The sequence below is a fragment of the Alosa sapidissima genome, chromosome 5, assembly GCF_018492685.1.
Source record: "Alosa sapidissima isolate fAloSap1 chromosome 5, fAloSap1.pri, whole genome shotgun sequence".
Classification (NCBI taxonomy): domain Eukaryota; kingdom Metazoa; phylum Chordata; class Actinopteri; order Clupeiformes; family Clupeidae; genus Alosa; species Alosa sapidissima.
Window position 1 is genome coordinate 39,031,515 of NC_055961.1, and position 18,525 is coordinate 39,050,039.

Below are 18,525 nucleotides of genomic sequence, written 5' to 3' on the forward strand. Positions count from 1 at the left end.
GCCCAATTTAACCTCTGCGAACAGCACTTCTGCCATTGCCTGAGCGGCTTTCTGTAGGCGATTACCGAACTAGCAACTTTCTAGTTTTGGTTGAGGTGCTATAATATTAGAATCAATATTAAGCCATTAGTGGCTTGTACCATTGGAAAGCTGAGGCTAAAATCTGCAAAATAGGAGCTAGTTCTGGCCTTAAAATACCCTGATCAAGCTGCAAACTGACAGATGGATAAGACACTCTACAATCAACCAACCCTCACTCAACCACCCAGTCAGTCACTTTTTTTGTACAGTAGTGAGAGACAGCTTAGCAGTCACATGTCTATTTTTACCTTAAAGTGAAGGAGGACAGCAGCAACCTCCCGCATACGTCCAATCTCCCCCCTGCGCTGGGCATTTGTGAACTCCTGAATTAGCTGCCGTTCCAAGTCATGATACTTACCTGTAACACAACAACACTGAATCACATACACCAACAGTCTGCAAAGGTGTTTGGACAAACTTTCTAGAAAATAAATCTAAACATTATATTATATTAGGTTTATAAATGTATTTGAAACATGCAAAATTCAAATGGTACTTATTATTGTTTAAGGGGTAGATAGTAAAATTCCATAGATTGATTCATTAATTACTCACTAGCGATTTTAGCCTTTACATCTGCAAACCTGCCAAAACAAGGAGAAACAAAAGCAGAAGAATGAAAGAACCATTGAATGAATCGTACAATATACCGACCAAAGATTTCAGAGTAGCCGCATTGTGTTCAAGAATCTTTTACTTTTTCAGAGTGGGAGATGAATAAATGAACATTGAATAATCACAGTTGGGCTAACTACAACCACTCAAACATGCAGTAAAGCTAATTACCAGATATACACCAATTCTGTGTGTACATACATCTGCATTAATGTATTTTGAAAAATAATATTCCCTGACTTTCCATGTCTGGAATAGACTTTATCAAATTTCCATGATATTCCAGAAATTCCCTGACCTGTGGGAACCCTGTATTTTAAAGACAAACTGAAGCCATTATATTTCAGATAATTATATTTCACAAACACTTTTGCAGAACTATGAGACTTATGGGAGACAATAGCCTATTTTAAGTTAAAACCAATGCTATTTATGACCACCTATACTACGCCTAGACAATAATTTGGAGTGAACCCTTTTAACCTAAAAAAGTAGGTTATAGCTTATAATTTTGAATAGCCTATGCCAAAGTTATGCATAAGGTTACGCTATTTATTAATTCACTCGTTTTGTCAAACTCACAATTGATTTCAAACCATGATCATTATTGATTAAATGTATGCTTTTATTATTCTCCAATTTATGTAGGCAAGTATCTAATTATTTTTCTCTCGATGTAATATTTTATGACTTTCAATGAAAATCCTGTAGGTGGTGGAAATCGAAAACAAATCCTCTAGTATTCCCTTACCTTTACAACATATATCTTTTTTTTGTCAATCGTCAAGCAGACATGAAACTGACCTAAGCCTCTCTTGAATAAACTAAGGCAAGATGCAGCTAACCTTGAGGTAAACATTGAACAATACACAGGGGTAATCATCAGGCTAGTCTTAAATTATGTATGTGTACAAAATGCATATCAATAGGTTTGTTATTCAGAATGACTTCTGTTAAACTGTTCATGTATCAAACCCACAAAACATGCATTGGCATGGATAATAATTTTGCCATATTTACCAATTGAAGTTGCTACCTCCACTGTCAAGTAGGGCTGCCACTTATGTTAAAAAGTCCTGTTCGATTTTTGAGACACAAGTGTTCATTGAATCGATTTTAAAATCGATTTTTCATGTCTAAAGACAATTCCATTTTCAACGCCAAATATAGGCGAATCCACGGACAACTAACAGGCATTAGGACGAACGTAAAGAGGGCGCTTGAAGACGCACAAGCCAGCAATATTTCTGATGATTTATTGGCATGAAGTTTCGTGCACAATGACAAACAGGAGTGCAACACTCTCGAAAAACAATAAGCCGAGTGGACTGCCATAACATCAATGAAAAACATTACTGCAGGCTTCAACGTGGCTGTGTTTACGGTTAATGTTATGTAATGTTTAATGTTAGCCGAGTCAAAGAGACTGGTTCTTTGCATTGGCTCCCAGAAGAGCCTCTAATCTATGGGTCAAGACTGGGCATTACAAAGAAAGTGATGCCTGGATTGAACAGGTATCTTTGCAGAACTGGAATTACAAGTTTGCATCATTTGATGGATGTATCAGGATCTCTTATAGACAGTGCCACATTGGCTGTGTGCATGGGAGTGAAGTCCTTGCGTATGGTAGATAAAATCTTGCATTGTTGGAGAACAAAATTAACATCATGTGGACGCACAATGAAAGAACCATCTTCAGAAATTTGCTCACCTGTCAAATGGTAACTCCTGTGCAATCAGATGCAGCTTCTGAATAATGTCTGCAGCTTCCTTGATCTTCATATACAACAGACAAAGGCCAGTTGAAGAAAAAAACAAGAAACAAACTTTTAATCTACAATACCGCTTGAAACACTTCATTCTTACAGGCCCCAAGGACAGGAACAGCAATATAAATGTTGGGCCCTGTGAAAGAAAATAATTTTGGGCCCTGCAAATGCTAGGCATGTCCCTTAGATGAAGACTTCTGGTGAATTTTGTGGAAACTAATTGATAAACTTAAGCAAATATATGTCATATGATCGCATATTGCAATGCAGCCTATTAGGCCTAAAAAAATCAACTGATTTATAGAAGAGCAAAGGAGCCTATATACGCAAAACTGGTGAAAGGCCATCATGATCATTTTGCCAATAATGACCATGGATTTGTTTAGTTTATAATTAAAACTTAAAACACAGTTATAATTTTGAGAGAAAAACAGGGGATTCCAAGGCACTCTCAATTGTCAAAGGTTAAAAAGCCTTTATTTTGTTGGCTTGGTTACATTTAAACCTTTAAAAAAACTCCGACACGTTTCGGCAAACAAGCCTTCATCAGGGAGTCAAACAGTTATAATTTTGACTACAATATTTAGCCTACTTGTTGAGAATATAAGTGTTGTCTGGGGTTCTCTATAGTTACAAACCAATGGTCTATGTACACAAAGCTGTCCTACAGTTACAAAACTTTTCTGCAGGTACACAGACTTTAGCACCACCTTAGGGATATGTATTGTATGTGGATGTCATGACTTGTAACTGTAAAACTGATTTGTGACTGTACAAACAATTTACAGTATTACCCATATGTCCCTCACTTACAAATTTATTCTACGGGTACAAATCATTCCACAGTTACGTCTTTCAATTACAAATCTATTCTGCAGTTACAAATCTCTCCTACAGAGCTACAAATATATTTGAGACAGATTTGATGCTTTCTTGTTGATTAGCCAATGGTGGTAGTCATGCTCATGTGGTTGAAATGCTCCAAACTGTTCAAATGTTGGTTCACGAACGGGAACAGAACCGGTCATTGGAAAAAGGCTAATAGTGGGTGCACCACATGAGGTGCTCAGTTGTGTGGTCAAATTGAGATTGAGATGTGAGTGAGTTGCATGCTGACCTTTTCAGGATTGTTGAAGACATCGCTTCGAAGGTCCCCATCAAGAAACTCATTAAAGTAGGTCATAAGCCTTTGAGCTTCCACTGCCCTCTGACGTGGAGTGTTCACACCCTCTAGTTGATCACCAAGGTGACACACTTTTGTGGCAACATAGCTAATATGTTCATCAAGTTCCTGAAAGTGCTGGAAAGCCACCTGCAATGTGTATAAGAGACGTTATAAATTTTTTCCGGAAATTAGATAACTATCCATTTCAAACCACTAAGATAGTATTCACCTGGTTGCTCCTTTGTAGGTCTTGGACTTTGTGAGCAAATTCTTTGGCCTCCCGGTGACACTGCTGCTCCAGCTTCTCTACCTTTCGCTGTATTCTTTCATCTAACTGCTTCAACTCTTCTATGTGGTTCTCAAACTCCTCAAGCAACCTGCCCAATTAGCACAGAGGATTCATCAGCATAAGACAAGCAACAGTGACTTACTGTACGTGTTTGAACATCAGGGAACTCCTAAAGGCAACCCCTAAAACAACTACTTATGGGTAGTTTTATAATCAGGGTCATATAATAGGTCATAATGAAACGCTTAACATTTTCTGCATTTATCCTACCTCAATGACTAGACTAAGGAACGCCTTGACAATTGGAAAGAAATAAGTGCAAAACTACGATTTGTTGGCACAAAACACAGAGTGAAAACAAAGGGCTGTTCCTTTCCATGTAATTTGCTAATCACTGTTGGACTGCTATAACTTCACGCGACATGTACATAGCCCCACACATTCCAAAGGGCATTCCTTGGACTTGGTGTGCTCTACTGGTATAACCCCCTCCCATCTTCAATGCATCGCCTTGGCTGTAGTGGACCACCATGCCATCTTGTTCTCAGTTACTATTTCCCTACGAAGGCAGCATGCCAAATGGACAATCACGCTCAGGAACATCAAACATGTGCGTATATCCATGCTGTCCAACACCCTAGCACCTGCAACACCCCCACCCACCCACCACATCCCCTCAACCACACAGTTCATGCCCTGGTGGAATACTTCCCTTTACTGATCCCACCACAAGACATTTAAAGACCAAGTTAAGAGCTACAAGGAGGCTCTTGCAGGCAAAAACTCTTAGCACACTTAGGACAAAAACAAAATCATCTCAAAGTACTCAACTATCATCTGACTACTTCATTAAACAGATAGGGTTCATCAATTCTTATGGTTTGACAGTTCCATGTTTGGGAAACGAAGTGTCATCTGCATTATAATTTTATTTTAAAGATGCAGTCAGTGATTGCGCAGGAAGTCATCATTCAATGACTGATTTTATTTCTGAAATCTTCCTTTAATGCTGACAACATAAGCTTCAATTTGATATGACTGGTTAAGAGGTTTATTGCACGAAATGCTTTGAAGATGAGTCATGAAAAAATAATGTCACTTCAATCGGTACATTTGGCGTGGACAGGCGGACGCCACCTGCACTTTGTTAGAGTTTAACTCGACTGGAAACTATACAGCTGGATAAACTGAGGTACGATATATTTTAAATCGGTTCTACTTATGGTTAATCTTAATGTATAGTCCTAAAATCGTGTTACATGACAGTATTTGCTTTCTCATCAGCCTCGACATTATGGCATAACGGGGGACCGGGGGGCTAGTGCACAGTCATGTAAACTTTAGCTAGCTGCATTACTCTGAACTGCTTGCAATATTCTCATTTTTCATTTGACAATTTCATTTAAAAACCTGTTAGTACATATAACCTGTAAGCAAGTTTATTAGCCAATTAGCTTGTTAGGTAAGCATTATATTGGCAAGTCAGTATAGCACACCAAAGCTGAATAAATCAACGGGCGGCACATTTGTAAGTTGCGTTGCGTTACGTTCTCTGACATTAAATAAGTTGAGCGATATTTTTACTCCTCTCAATATGTAGAAAACATGATGTGAAATCACAGATTCTGTCAGAAATGTAATTAACTTATTGCTTTTCCTCAGGTTGTTACCTTACTAGGCAGTTTGTAGTAAACTATTTTAGCTTGCTAACTTCTGTGTAAATGACACAAACATCAGACATGCTAGTCTCAACATTTTCTAACATGGCATGACTTGAAATAGACGATAGCTATTCTACTCCTCTCAATATGTAGTGATAGAAAACATGATGTGAAATCACACTGTCAGAAATGTCATTATTGCATTTCAGCAGTTAGTTACTAGGTGAAATGCAATCTGTCTACTGTATATCTTGATGCCAGCCAGGCAATCAGATTTAGGGTAGCTAAACCCATGTGTATAAATAAAATGACTGTATTTAAACAAGCAAATTACTATGTATATAAATAAAATTACTTTTCATACTTCTAAATATTGAGTTACTCAGAATGTTCCAATAGTTTAGGATACCTCTTCTTGTGTGTGCATGTGCATCTGTAGTTTTGTGATTTTATTTTTTAAATTGAAAAATAAAAATAGAAAAAAAATAATAAAAATAAGCCTGCACTCACAATGCTGAAGACCATGAGGGGATGGAGGAAGGAGGTATAGATTTATGTGGCGTGCGTAGGGTGGTGCAGACTGCCACTAAAACACTGTGTGAAATAGACTTATGTTGTTTTTTACTCACTTTATTGTCTCAGGCATATGTGGTTTTACCAACCGGAAGGGGTGGGAGCTTGTGCTTAGTAGGCCGTCATATGCAAACAGTGCAGAGGCATGGGACGAAGAGACCCCAGAAGAGTTTCACAGGTTTCTGGGATTGATCATTTACATGGGGTTCACTTCCCTCCCTAATATCCATTGCTACTGAGGAACCAAGTCTCTGCAGGGATCATGGGCCAAATTGTTGCATAATTGTTTTAAGGCTTTGGATGCTCTGCATGTAGTAGATCCAGCTACAGAAAACAATCGAGATTGTCTTAGGAAACTGCATTACTTGATGGACCACCTCAAAAATGATGTCATGGGGACATGAGGTGGCGTAGAATAGAGGGCAATGTCTTAGCAGTACAGTGGAAGGACACTTAACCGAGGTTTGGTAGCTACAGCCAGAAAGACTTTGGCAGGCATGATGAAAATTCATTTTTAGGTGAATGAAATGAAACTTTGACAAATTTTGGATATACATTTAGAGAGACTGTTCATTACTATATCAACATTATCATATGCATTTTACATAATTTCATAGAACTGATCCTTCTGATTACAATGGTATGTATATCTAATTGATGGTATGTATTACCTTACAAGAAATAGGTTCCAAAAATGGAAATGTTCAGCACAGGCACAAAAGGGTTAAAGTTATTAGCAGATGCGTTCATCCAAAACAATGTACATTATATTTTAACCAAAGACCAAACGACAAACACCAAAGAGGTAGCTCATCCCTCCCTTCAGTATTCCCAGAGAAATCCCACACAGGGTTTCGTTTTTGTTAAACTGAGATGATGTGACAAAAAATGTTAAGGGCTTGAAATTGTGTACAATCGCTGACTGCATCTTTGATTAAAGCCATAATTCTAATCGAATCGAAACTAATCTAATTCTTTTGGTCTGATAGATAATAGATAGTCTCCTGTACACTATAGCAGGGCTACAAGAACTCTTCATTTTATTATCTGCATAATTAAAAATATTTAGTCATTTGAATATTTCATATTGATCGTCTTTAATGTCATTACAGTGGTGGTGTGTAGGTCTAATTGACCTATCGCAAGCGCCACCCATCAAAAGCGGATAAGCCAATGGCAGTCCAGTAGCTCCGCACATAGACAAAGCCCGACAGCTTCACCTTACGGCTCCATCGAAATGTATTGTTGTCAAGCTAATTTATACATGGAGTGGGGGCATGCTGAAATAATGTTGTCCCGGGCCCAGGTGTGATGCACGCCGACCCTGGGTAGTCATACCATAGTAGTGACACCAGTAAGTGGGTGTCTTCTTTTACCTTTTGGGATCAAATGCCTCTGCTCCTCCTTTGGATCCCCCTCCTGGTGTCCTCCATGCCAGTCTTTCAATGTACTCATCAGCATCAAATGGTTCCTAGAGTAACAATAAAAGACTCTGTTTTCTGTGTTCAGTTTTAGAAAGCCATCATGTATCCAGAGCTTTAAGTAGATAGGAAGTCATTGAGTGAACTGGGAAGAGGGTCAATGGGGAAGGATGTAGTGAGACATAATTGGAGGTCATCGGTAGTGCTGGGCGGTATGCTGGTGTATATTTTCGTTATGATATGAATTTTTAAATATACCGGCATACCGGTGTATTTGATTACACAGTGCGACAGTGTTTCAGACGGGACTTTTTTACACGCACGCATGGTGCCACTGCGAGGCATAGTGAGGGTAAACACAAAACACCATAAGTTTTTCCCCTGAAGTGTGACCCTTAAGGCTTAATTTCTCCTTAGGTAAGGGGTTTATTTAAGGGTGTTGCACAGGATACCTTAAATTGTTTCTTTAGTTAAGGAAAAACGGGATACTGCATTGAAAGGGATTTACCATCCTTGATTACTAGCTCCGCTAGTAGCTGGCTAGTAGGTGATGTCGTTAGTTAGCAACCCACCGAACACAGTGAAGTTTAATGTTCTTATCATTCATCTCACCTTAAGAATATTCACTGAAATTATCCAGGTAGCAAGTAAAGCATGTTATAGACATGCACTGAGCAATACTAGCTGGCTAGTTAGAAATGATCCCGACTGTCATCAGTGCACCAAAACAAACTTTTTTGTTAATGTTTTGCCTAGCGAACCGAACCGAAGCTCGTGGCAGGCTAACAAGACATCCACATCAAGGTAACGTTAGCCTACCAATAACGTCATGTAAACCACACATAACAATAAGGCATGTTTCTGATAGGCCTATTTGACAGAGTAAGCATATTAGCAGAGAGGTTTTATTTAAAATTTTATAATTTTCAAAAAAGTATTTTGACTGCAATTGTCTTTGCATTCCGATTAGATTCTTCATTAGAATCATGAGTGGCTCTGTAAACACTAACAGCATCATTTTCTGGGGCCATGCAAAACTGCATTACCACTAGTGTGGAGTTATTCTACATCATGACAGTAAAATAGACTATCCTTAGTCAGTGTACTGCAGCAATTCCTCTCTCAACCTGTAGAAAATGCTGTGAACATCTGATTATGCATGGGGAAAATATACGTCATATACCGTGAAACCATAAGAATTCTGAAAAATACCGTGATATACATTTTTGGGCATACCGCCCAGCACTAGTCATCGGCATAGCTATGAAATTGAAGGCCATGTCACAGATGACTTGGCCAATGGGCAGAATATATATAATGAATAGGAGGGGCCCAAGAACAGAACCCTGGGGGACAACACAAGTGACAGGGGATGTGGAAGACTTGTGTGGACCCAGAGTGACAGTGGAATGGAGGGCTATGTCTGTGATACCAAGAGCTGACAAAGAGAACATTATGGTTGACCGTGTCAAACTTAACCCTCTAACCGCCCATGTCACAATATTGCGACAAGTGTCATTACCGAATAAAACAGACGATAGACCCGAGTACAGTGTAAAATCTCATTTGTACTCTTGACCACTAGACACCCAGAGCTTCAATACAAGCTCAACCTTTGCACGCGAGAAACACACAAAGAAGACGTGCATTTCCTCCATAACGCGAAAGCAGTGTGGGCCATAGTTTTGCACAAATTGAAGCAGAAATACACCAAATGTTGAAAAAAAATATTCACGTGTGATGAAGTCTTGGATCTGTTATTCACCTATTCTGATTCTGAAGGAGAATATCTGCCTTTTGGAGAATATGATCGATCGTCTATTGACTGATAGTCATGGTGCGTCTGTGAATGGAGGTACGTCTTTGCGACAGTGTCCACTAAGCATACCATGCTTATTTCGACCCTCTGCCCAACATAGCTGGAGGTGCCAGTAGCAATAGTGATGATAGTGTCTGTAATGGACGTGGTATAGACAGCAGGAGTTGTAAAAATAGAACTACAAAGTCACCCGCGATAGGAACTGATTTGACCAGGCTACTTTATTGTATAGTAGCATAGGGTTTGTGATTATAGTAATAGTTTACTATTGTTGGTTTACATGTGACTGTTTTCCTGTTCAATTGTTATGTGGGTGAAATGACAAAAAAAGAAAGTAAAACTGCTCAAATATGTTCAACATCTAGTATTTACTGAAATGTGCATAATTCACGGTGGTTACCATCCAGTGACGTCATAATATGCCAATTAGAGGAGTACATTTACCCCCTTCATAAACTTCTGTTCATACTCAGTGATTTTCACATTTACAGTAGGACTTTATCCTTTAACCACTTGCAAGCCATGGCCTTTTGAAATTTTGATGTAAAAATCCAATTTATTTTTTTAAACCCTGGTGGCTAAAGGGTTAAGCTTAAAAGTCCAGAATGATGAGAATGTTTGGTGAACCGTTATCAACAGACAGGAGGAGGTTTGTTTGTTTGTTTGTTTAATTTAATTTAAGGCCATTTCCGCAACTAAAGCTATTTAATGGCCAGAGCATTGTGTTATAGAAACTTAAATATGTTTCTTAAAATCTATGCTAATAAGATATTCTAAAACCTTCAAAAAGGTGGGACCTTACTAAAAACATCAGCTATAGAATTTTGATGATAAAATTGTTGTCTTTTGGTTTTCAAGGCAGGGAAACAGATCAAAATAGGTCTCACTGACAGGGGCGTTTTGCAAAATTGGCATAATGGAGGATCTTCACCACTCAATAGAAAGCTATAAGTGAATCTTGAATGTCCTATACGACATCTGGTATAGACTATTTGATCGTGTCTGGATTGAAAAGAAAAAAATAGTCTCTTCCTTACAGTAGGATGGATTTCGTATAGCTTGTTGTTGGTACATTGGTCGCATTCAGAGAGAGCGACCAATGAGCTCAATATAGGTTTAAGGTCTGAGGAGCTCAATATAGGTTTAAGGTCTGAGGCAGGGATTTGACATTCTGTGACTTTTTAGTTGAGGGCTTGTTTAGCAGCACTGTCTGCTTTCTCATTTTCCCTCAGACCAACATGGCCTGGGACCCAGCAAAAAACTAAACTCAAGTTCTGGTTCTTTAGACGTTCTAGTTTATCAAGGATGTTGACAATAATAGGATGGTCAATTTTTAAGGATTCCAATGCCTGGAGACATGATCTAGAGTCTGTAAAAATGAAAGACTTTTGTTGTTTAGTCTGATCTATATATTCAAGTGCCAAATATAAGGCACGAGCCTCAGCCGTAAAAATAGAACATATTCCTGGTATTCGTAGTCCACACTGATTCTGTCCAACTACCATTGCTGATGACACACAGTTATCCACTCTGGAACCATCAGTATAAATCGGAATGTGGGAGAGGAAGTGACATGGCATGTCCACATACTGCTGCTGGTACTCATTTGGGTGCAGGGCTCTATACTAAAAAAAATTCCAGGAGCACCCAAGTTAAAAAAATTAGGGGCACAGACAAAAATCTGGGGGCACAGTCAGTTCTGCAACTTACACATAATGTAACTTTATACTGCAGCTAACAGTTAAACATGCAAGTGCACCAATTGCGAAGATTAAGAATGACTGACAACATTTAAAGGAAACAAGATTTTTAAAAACATCAGTGGCTACTTTATTTTCAGTCCGTTCTATTTTTCTACATTTTGTTATTGTAAAATAATATAATGCATTGCCATATTTGCATTTAGCCTGTATATGAAGTAGGCTATCCTGCCAAATGTAGGTCCCTAGGCCAATTTATTGATTTGTGAATCCACCTGTAGCTAATCCAAATATGCCCATGGTGACCTATCTGACCGCATACTGCCCATACTACTAAAACGGTGAATTTCTAAAACGGTGAATTTTCTCTTCCTCAAAACCCAACATAGTTTAATCAATGATATTTATATGGGGGCAGTAGACAAATGGTATGCATACTTTCGTTTTGCACTTCAGCTTGTATTCGGTGTAAAACAAACAAGCATGCATGGAAGCCTGGAGTTGTCTGTAGCATTCTACCTTTGAAGGAAACTGGAGTATTACGGGAGGCTACTTTTGTGCCTGTTCGCTACAGCTATATTTTGCATATTGCAGCCAATACGTCAACTGGGCTAAAAGGCATGTTACCTTTTCCTTCTCTCACTGCATTCTCAGAATCTCATCCTGTTCCTCATCTATCCGATGAATTCGGTGGATTGAAGAAGTTAGTTCTACTTTGCATTTTGGCCAGCTAGTCTAACTTTCCGTTTTTTTTCTGCGCGCACCCTTGAATATGATAGAAGCAACTAGCAAGTCACAACGCGAAACTGCTAACGTTGATGGGAGGTGTAGTTTTTATGCTGCATTGGCGACTTGATTTTATGGTTCTTACCCAGTAATGTTTTGCGATGTTGCAGTGTATTTTGTAGACAAACATTGACTTTGTTACAAGTCATTCGCACCAGTGCGCCTAAATATTTTTTTGCACTCGTAGCCATTATTTTTACTTGCATGTGCGAGTGAAATGTGCGCACTGTAAGACTTTTAAGAATTTTGAAGTGAGGGTTCACTTGCCTCCACATAAAGACTCTGTACTGGGGAAGCCTTGAAAGCCCCCAGAACCAGCCTTAGACCTTGGTGATGAAGTATTCAACATCTGTATGTATGATTTCCTTGCTGATCCATAAACAATACAGGCATTCTATAGCATTAGCACAATGTGTTCAGCCCCCCACTGTTTTTGCCAATACTTTTATAATGTCCAAAGCTCTGAAGCATCTATTTCTCAAACACTTCATGTTCATGTTCCGGGAGAACAGAACAGGGCGGCAGATCATATGCTCACGAGGAGCCCCAAATCACTAGCCTGGCTCCGCCCTCCTCCGTACTTTGCCCTCCTACGTCAATTTTCATTTCCCTTCAGTAAGTCGTCTGGGTCTGCGGTATACTCACGGGTTTTCTCCGGCCAGAATTTTGCAGGTCCAATCAGCAAACAGAGGGAGTAGCTGAAAACGATGACGTTGAGGTTGTGCGCTAGTTTGAGCATGACATACGTTATGACCAAACGTTAGTGATTGGTTATGGCAGATCCAAAGTGGCTCTGGGCAAATCCAATAGTATTAAACTTCAACACCCGCATTCAAGGAAGTTAACGCTTGGCAATGGAAAGTGGCCAGACTCTCTGTACATTATGAAATATGTATGAGAGTTTGGTAGGACCAGGCTACCCCATTACATTGGGAGTTTTCACCCACAGGTGGTGGAGGAGGTGTGGCAGCGCTTCGGGAAAGCTCATGTTGATATCTTTGCCTCGTGCGAGACAATACACTGTGTGAAGTGATTTTCCCTGACCGAGAGCGATGGTCTGCTGGTAGTGGATGCTCTGGCACATGAATGGCCGAAGGCCTGGCTGTATGCCTTCACCCCGAAGGCATTGATCCCAGCGATATTGGAGAGAGTGAAGAGAGGAGGGCACGAAGTGATTCTGATAGCCCCTCATTGACCCGATCAGATTTAGTTTTCCGGTTTGACCCTGGTCTGGTCTCAACTCCTTCATGGACAAGAAATTATGCTCAAGCACTTGTTTTGGCCTCACACAAACAAGCATACATTTGTAAGTGTCTGAAGCTCAGATCAAATAGAAGTGGTCAGACAGTAACCTACAGGACCAGCAATAGCAAAATAAAATACAAAATCACAAAGCCCAGAAGATGGCTGAGTATAAATTAAAGTCCAATAGCAAAGGAAACCTCAGAGGTTGGCAAAACGACCTTTCTTCGAAAAAACACCATGCCTGATATAAATCCATAAGTCATGCCAGTATTGCAGTGTTTGTATTTTGTATCTCTGATTCTCCCTGATGCCACAGGATTAAGAAAAAAAGATGATTTAGGTGGAACTGGCAGGAAAATGTGTGTGATTAAAAGTTTGAAGAGCTCCAGGGTCGGGGCCAGGGACTTGAATGAAAGCTCAGATTTTCCTCTTTAAAATGATACCAAATAAAACTAGAAATGCAATTCCAAGGAATTACCAGTGCATGAAAATGCAAAAGTTGTGATTTAAAATATCATGTATAGTTAAAATAGATAATACAGAGATGGTTACTACGGTGATGCTAGGATAGACATGGTGGTTGCATAGCTTAATAAAAGTTGATAGTTTAAAAGTAGACCGTTTAAAAGTTGAATGTAGATAGTTTAAAAGTTGTTGATAGACAGCTAGTTTAATAGATAGATGGTTTAATGGTAGTTTAAAAGTAGACTGTTTAAAAGTTGAATGTAAATAGTTTAAAAGTTGTTGACAGACTGAAAGTTTAATGAATGTTGATATTCAAATAGTTTAATGGCTGTGTATAGGTAGATATTTGATGACAAAGTTGGAATGGCTCTAATGTTTGCTAGCAGTTATGCTAACAATTTTAACTATGGTAACAATGTTAACCATGTTACTTAGCTAACTTAGCTAATGTTTTCTAGTAGTTTTGCTAACTATGCTAACATGCTAACTATATTAACCATGCTACTTAGATAACTTAGCTAATGTTTTCTAGCAGTTTTACTAAAAATGCTAACTATGCTAGCAATGCTAACATGCTAACTATGTTAACCATGCTACTTAGCTAACTTAGTTAATGTTTTCTAGCAGTTTTGCTAAAAATGCTAACTATGCTAATATGCTAACTAATGTAACCATGCTACTTAACTAACTTCGCTAAAGTTTTCTAGCAGTTTTGCTAAAATGCTAACTATGTTAACTATGCTAACAATGTTAACTAGCTACAGTGGGTAGGAGTCATAGTTGATGACAAGTGTTGACATAGTTGATGACAAGTTAAAAGTTGTTGATAGACAGCTAGTTTAATAGATAGATAGTTTAAAAGAAGACTGTTTAAAAGTTGAATGTATATAGTTTAAAAGTTGAATGTAGATAGTTTAAAAGTTGTTGATAGACAGCTAGTTTAATAGATAGATAGTTTAAAAGTAGACAGTTTAAAAGTTGAATGTAAAGTTCAGTAGTTTAATGGGTTAAATTGTTTAACAGTGGATTATTGTAGTGAGGACTTTTATTTTGAAACAGTTTTGGGCAGAGGAAACAGTTGAATAGGATGTGTAGTCTTAATTGACCCAGATTGTATGCTTAAAGCCTGAGGCTGCAGGTGGCCTGAACACCTGGCATAGGATTCTAATTGCTTAATGGCCGTATTATGATGTCACAATCGGCAATGTTAAGTCTATTGGGATTTTGAAAAAGTTTTTCTTTTTTAGTTTATAGTTTAAAAAGTATACATAGCAAAAGACATAGCAACCTGCTCCATTTGAAGACCTACGTTACAAAGTTTGAACGAAGTTAAACTGTTCAAGAGAAATTGCGTATGGAAAAAGTAAGCGGAATAATAATAAGAAGTAAAAGTTGTTGTTGCCTAGGAACAGTGTTGGGAGTAATGCGTTACAAAAGTAATGTAATTACTGTAATATATTGCTGTTTGCAGTAACGCGGTTATGTAAGGCATTACAAAAACAAATTGGGTAATATTTACTCGGTACAAACTTCAGTAACGCACGTTACAATGCAGTTTAACCCAAAATTAAGCGCTTGTTTTGTTTTGATACATATTCGCAAACACCACGCGAGAACAACAGAGGAGAAAAAATCCGCGCAAAATAGTAGAACGTTATCTCCTGATACTGGTTGAATATGACTGTGGCTGCAGCAGACTCGCAGGTGGACTCTATTTGCGGGATGGACATAAGCCTACGCTTATTATTTTCAGCTTGTCAGAGACAAGGCTATGAAGAACATAATAGTCTCTTTGTGTGCGAAACTGAAAGATCTCTCAGCTCGCGAAATAGCACAAGTAAATTAATGAAACATCTAAAGTAGTGCCACGCTAATCTTTTTGATTCTTGATAAAACACAAACTATGCTGTTGTGCATATCAGCTTTGTGCTGTGAACTTGAATTGAAGAGAATAAAGGGATATGCAGAAAAAGATTGTGTAGCCTGGCAGTGCCAGCGCTCCCACCACGCACTTTGCGTTGGGCACCAAAGGACAGAGGGGGCACCCAAATGTAACCAATGAATAGTAGCTTTACTGCAAACTGCGTTTCACTCTTCATCAATAACGTTTACAATGTCAAAATGCACTAACACGATGTTACATGCAAGTTTGATACCTTTTGGGTTCTCTCAATCACCACGTAGTACTAGAATTGGTGGGTCTTCAATTATTCGTTTTCCAAGCATTTACGTGTAGGCTACATGAAGCACATGATATGCTGAGTCGACTGAAACTCATTCCATTCAGATAGCTAGATACCAGGCTCATAATTTACTTGTATTCGCAAAACGAAATGTGAAGCAACATGTCATTGCATACTTCCATTTCCAAAGCAATGAAGGTTGCTTAAAACTTAACATTGTGCATATTATTGTTAATATTGTGCTATCAATGTAACTCAAACAAATAAGGCTTGTAAACAAGATCTGGCAAAAGGGCATTATGACAACGTAAAGATCAATGCTCTTAAAGTGACAGTGCACCATTTATAAGTAAAACAGCATTTCTTCAGAAAAAATACACAGTAATGGTCTGTAAATAATAGGCCTTTTATTTTACTTTAGGTGTTTGAGTTATCATTTAAATGTCACTCACTCAAAGCCACTCACTTAGGGCACCGAAATGGCCAGCAGGCCACCATCTTGACATGTCTTTATTAAAAGGAACCGTACGTAAAAAATGTATTTTAATTAATCATAACATTGCCCTGATATGTCACTAGACATTAAGAAATCATGTTCATTTGAAATACTTATATCACTGACAACAGTAGTCTGGCCAGGATATTGTCATTTAAAAAGTGAAGTTGCAGCCCTCAACTGATGTTGATGTTGTCATGTTGTGTTTTGGCCTAATGCGCCACCCTCCACCTATCTACTAATCACAAAGTCAGTAGTGTTTCGTCATCCGGTTGCCAACTCTGCCAGTCAGAGGGGAGGGGAAGGGGATACACCGCTCTACAGTAATTTGAAAGTGATTGTAGTACCCGTTTTGGCCACAATCTTACATACGGTTCCTTTAAGCTTTGATTTACAATATAGTAGGCTCTCTATTGATTTTAATGAGTAGGTCTAGGCCTTAAAGTTACAGTATTTCTATCACAATTTACCAGACTATGACCTTTTGTCGGTTTTTAACAAAATTCTGACTATGATTGTTCCTTGTAATGCATTATGAGCACTGCGCCTATTGCATTCTACTGTTGCCTTAAGCCTAGCTCAGTCATTATGCTACCACATCTCCCTCCATTGGAAGAGCAAGCTGCATTGAGCGTAATAAACTGCATTTAGAATGGCAAATCCATATTTCTAGATATTTTGGTGAAAGTAACTTAAAAGTAATGCAATAGTAGTGTAATGCCTTACAATTCAGAGACAGTAATATTATAATGTAACAAATTACTTTGAAATGACAGTAATAAGTAATGCATAGTACATTACGATTTTGAAGTAACTTGCCCAACACTGCCTAGGAAGAACAGTACAGTGCACTGTAATCAGATGCAATTTTCATGCACTGTAATCAGATGCAAATAGGTCTTTAACAAAGGCTAATAGCAAGATAGACACCTGCGTCCAAAATGTTTTTTTTCAATGGGGGAGGGTAACTTTAACAGCTGATAACACTAATTTAGCTGTGACTCCAGAAGGGTTATCATACAAAAATGCAAACTACAAACATATATCTTTTCAAAAAGTATAAGCAACCTTTGCCACCTTGAGTGGTACCGACATCTCATCTGGTCCATTGACTAAAAAGGTTAGGCGCAATGTTCATTTCGGGGCGGGGAGGTTGTTATGCTTTAGCCTACTAAAAACACAAATGTAATCACTGATGCCATCAAAACCATTAGTCACACTTTCCAAATATGACAGTCTGCTAACGTTGTCGTAAAGGAGATCAATTGAATATGTAAAAACGACTGCACGGAATTAAATGATAATTGAGACCATGGTAAAAAAAAAAATTTACCCTGTTAAAACTGCCGAAGTTTGACTGGTTTGACCACCAGCTCGTTAGCCAACGAAGGCTAGATGCTAACCTAATAATGGCACTACATTGCACTAACGTCACGTAATAATATTGAACGACAACAGTGCTCTTTACAACATATTATCATTACACCGAACAAGATCACCTGCGTTATATCTAATGTTTGGTGACGGTAGCTTCACTTACCTCAAACAGCTGGGCTGCTGCAGCCATTGTGTAAACCCTTATTAAACCCCGCAAATAAACTGTCTAAAAATTGTTCGAAGGTTGGCCAACCTACAAATGTTAAAGACTAGCAATCCCTGCTAAATGTATGTATATGCCAATATGGGTTAAAACCCAATTATATATCGCTTCCTGTATTCTAGCGTAGCAGTTCTTTTTAGTTCCGTCATTCTATGGTTCCGTGGAGTAAGCGACAATAGGCAATATGGCGGCAAAAAAGCGTCAAAATAAAGGTAGGCAGTCTATGGAACGACCCAGTAGTAGAAGTATTTCAACGTTTTTCACGAAATGTAAACATCGTGCTGCAACTTCTATAAAGTCTATGTAAATGCATCTGCAAATATTGTAATTGTAGCAGTTATATTGATTACATTATTGAATTTGACCAGAGAATGTGATTTGACCCCATGCAACGCCTTCTTCTTCTTCTTTTTTTTTATTGACGGTTGGCAACTATTTCTTGTGCATTACCGCCACCACTGGACTGGGGTGAGGAACAGGAGTGACTATTCTGTACTGCTTTATAAAACAAACAAACAAACAAAATAAGGTTTATATCCTATTAAAAAGGCCTGTGCTTTTCAAAAAAGAAAGTAAGTTAACCACCCTGAGTTTCAATACCATGCAACTCATTTGAGTTGATGCAGCACTGCGCAGACCTGACTTGACGTTATGCAT

General features: G+C 38.5%; 1 protein-coding gene across 2 annotated transcripts in view; it reads right to left on the reverse strand.

The window, feature by feature from the left end:
• exoc5 (exocyst complex component 5) overlaps positions 1–18,203 on the reverse strand; it is a 72,205-nt gene extending 54,002 nt beyond the window's left edge. The window contains exons 1-7 of one of the 2 annotated variants that reach the window (XM_042091749.1): positions 17,809–18,203; positions 7,530–7,624; positions 3,860–4,007; positions 3,583–3,777; positions 2,408–2,472; positions 637–665; positions 330–439 (exon numbers count right to left, since the gene is read on the reverse strand). In XM_042091749.1, coding sequence (XP_041947683.1) covers positions 330–439; positions 637–665; positions 2,408–2,472; positions 3,583–3,777; positions 3,860–4,007; positions 7,530–7,624; positions 17,809–17,835 — 669 coding nt within the window. In that variant the 5' untranslated portion in view covers positions 17,836–18,203. The remainder of the gene's footprint in view (positions 1–329; positions 440–636; positions 666–2,407; positions 2,473–3,582; positions 3,778–3,859; positions 4,008–7,529; positions 7,625–17,808) is intronic. The other variant, XM_042091748.1, reaches the window with a different exon arrangement.
• Between the last annotated feature and the right edge of the window lie 322 nt (positions 18,204–18,525).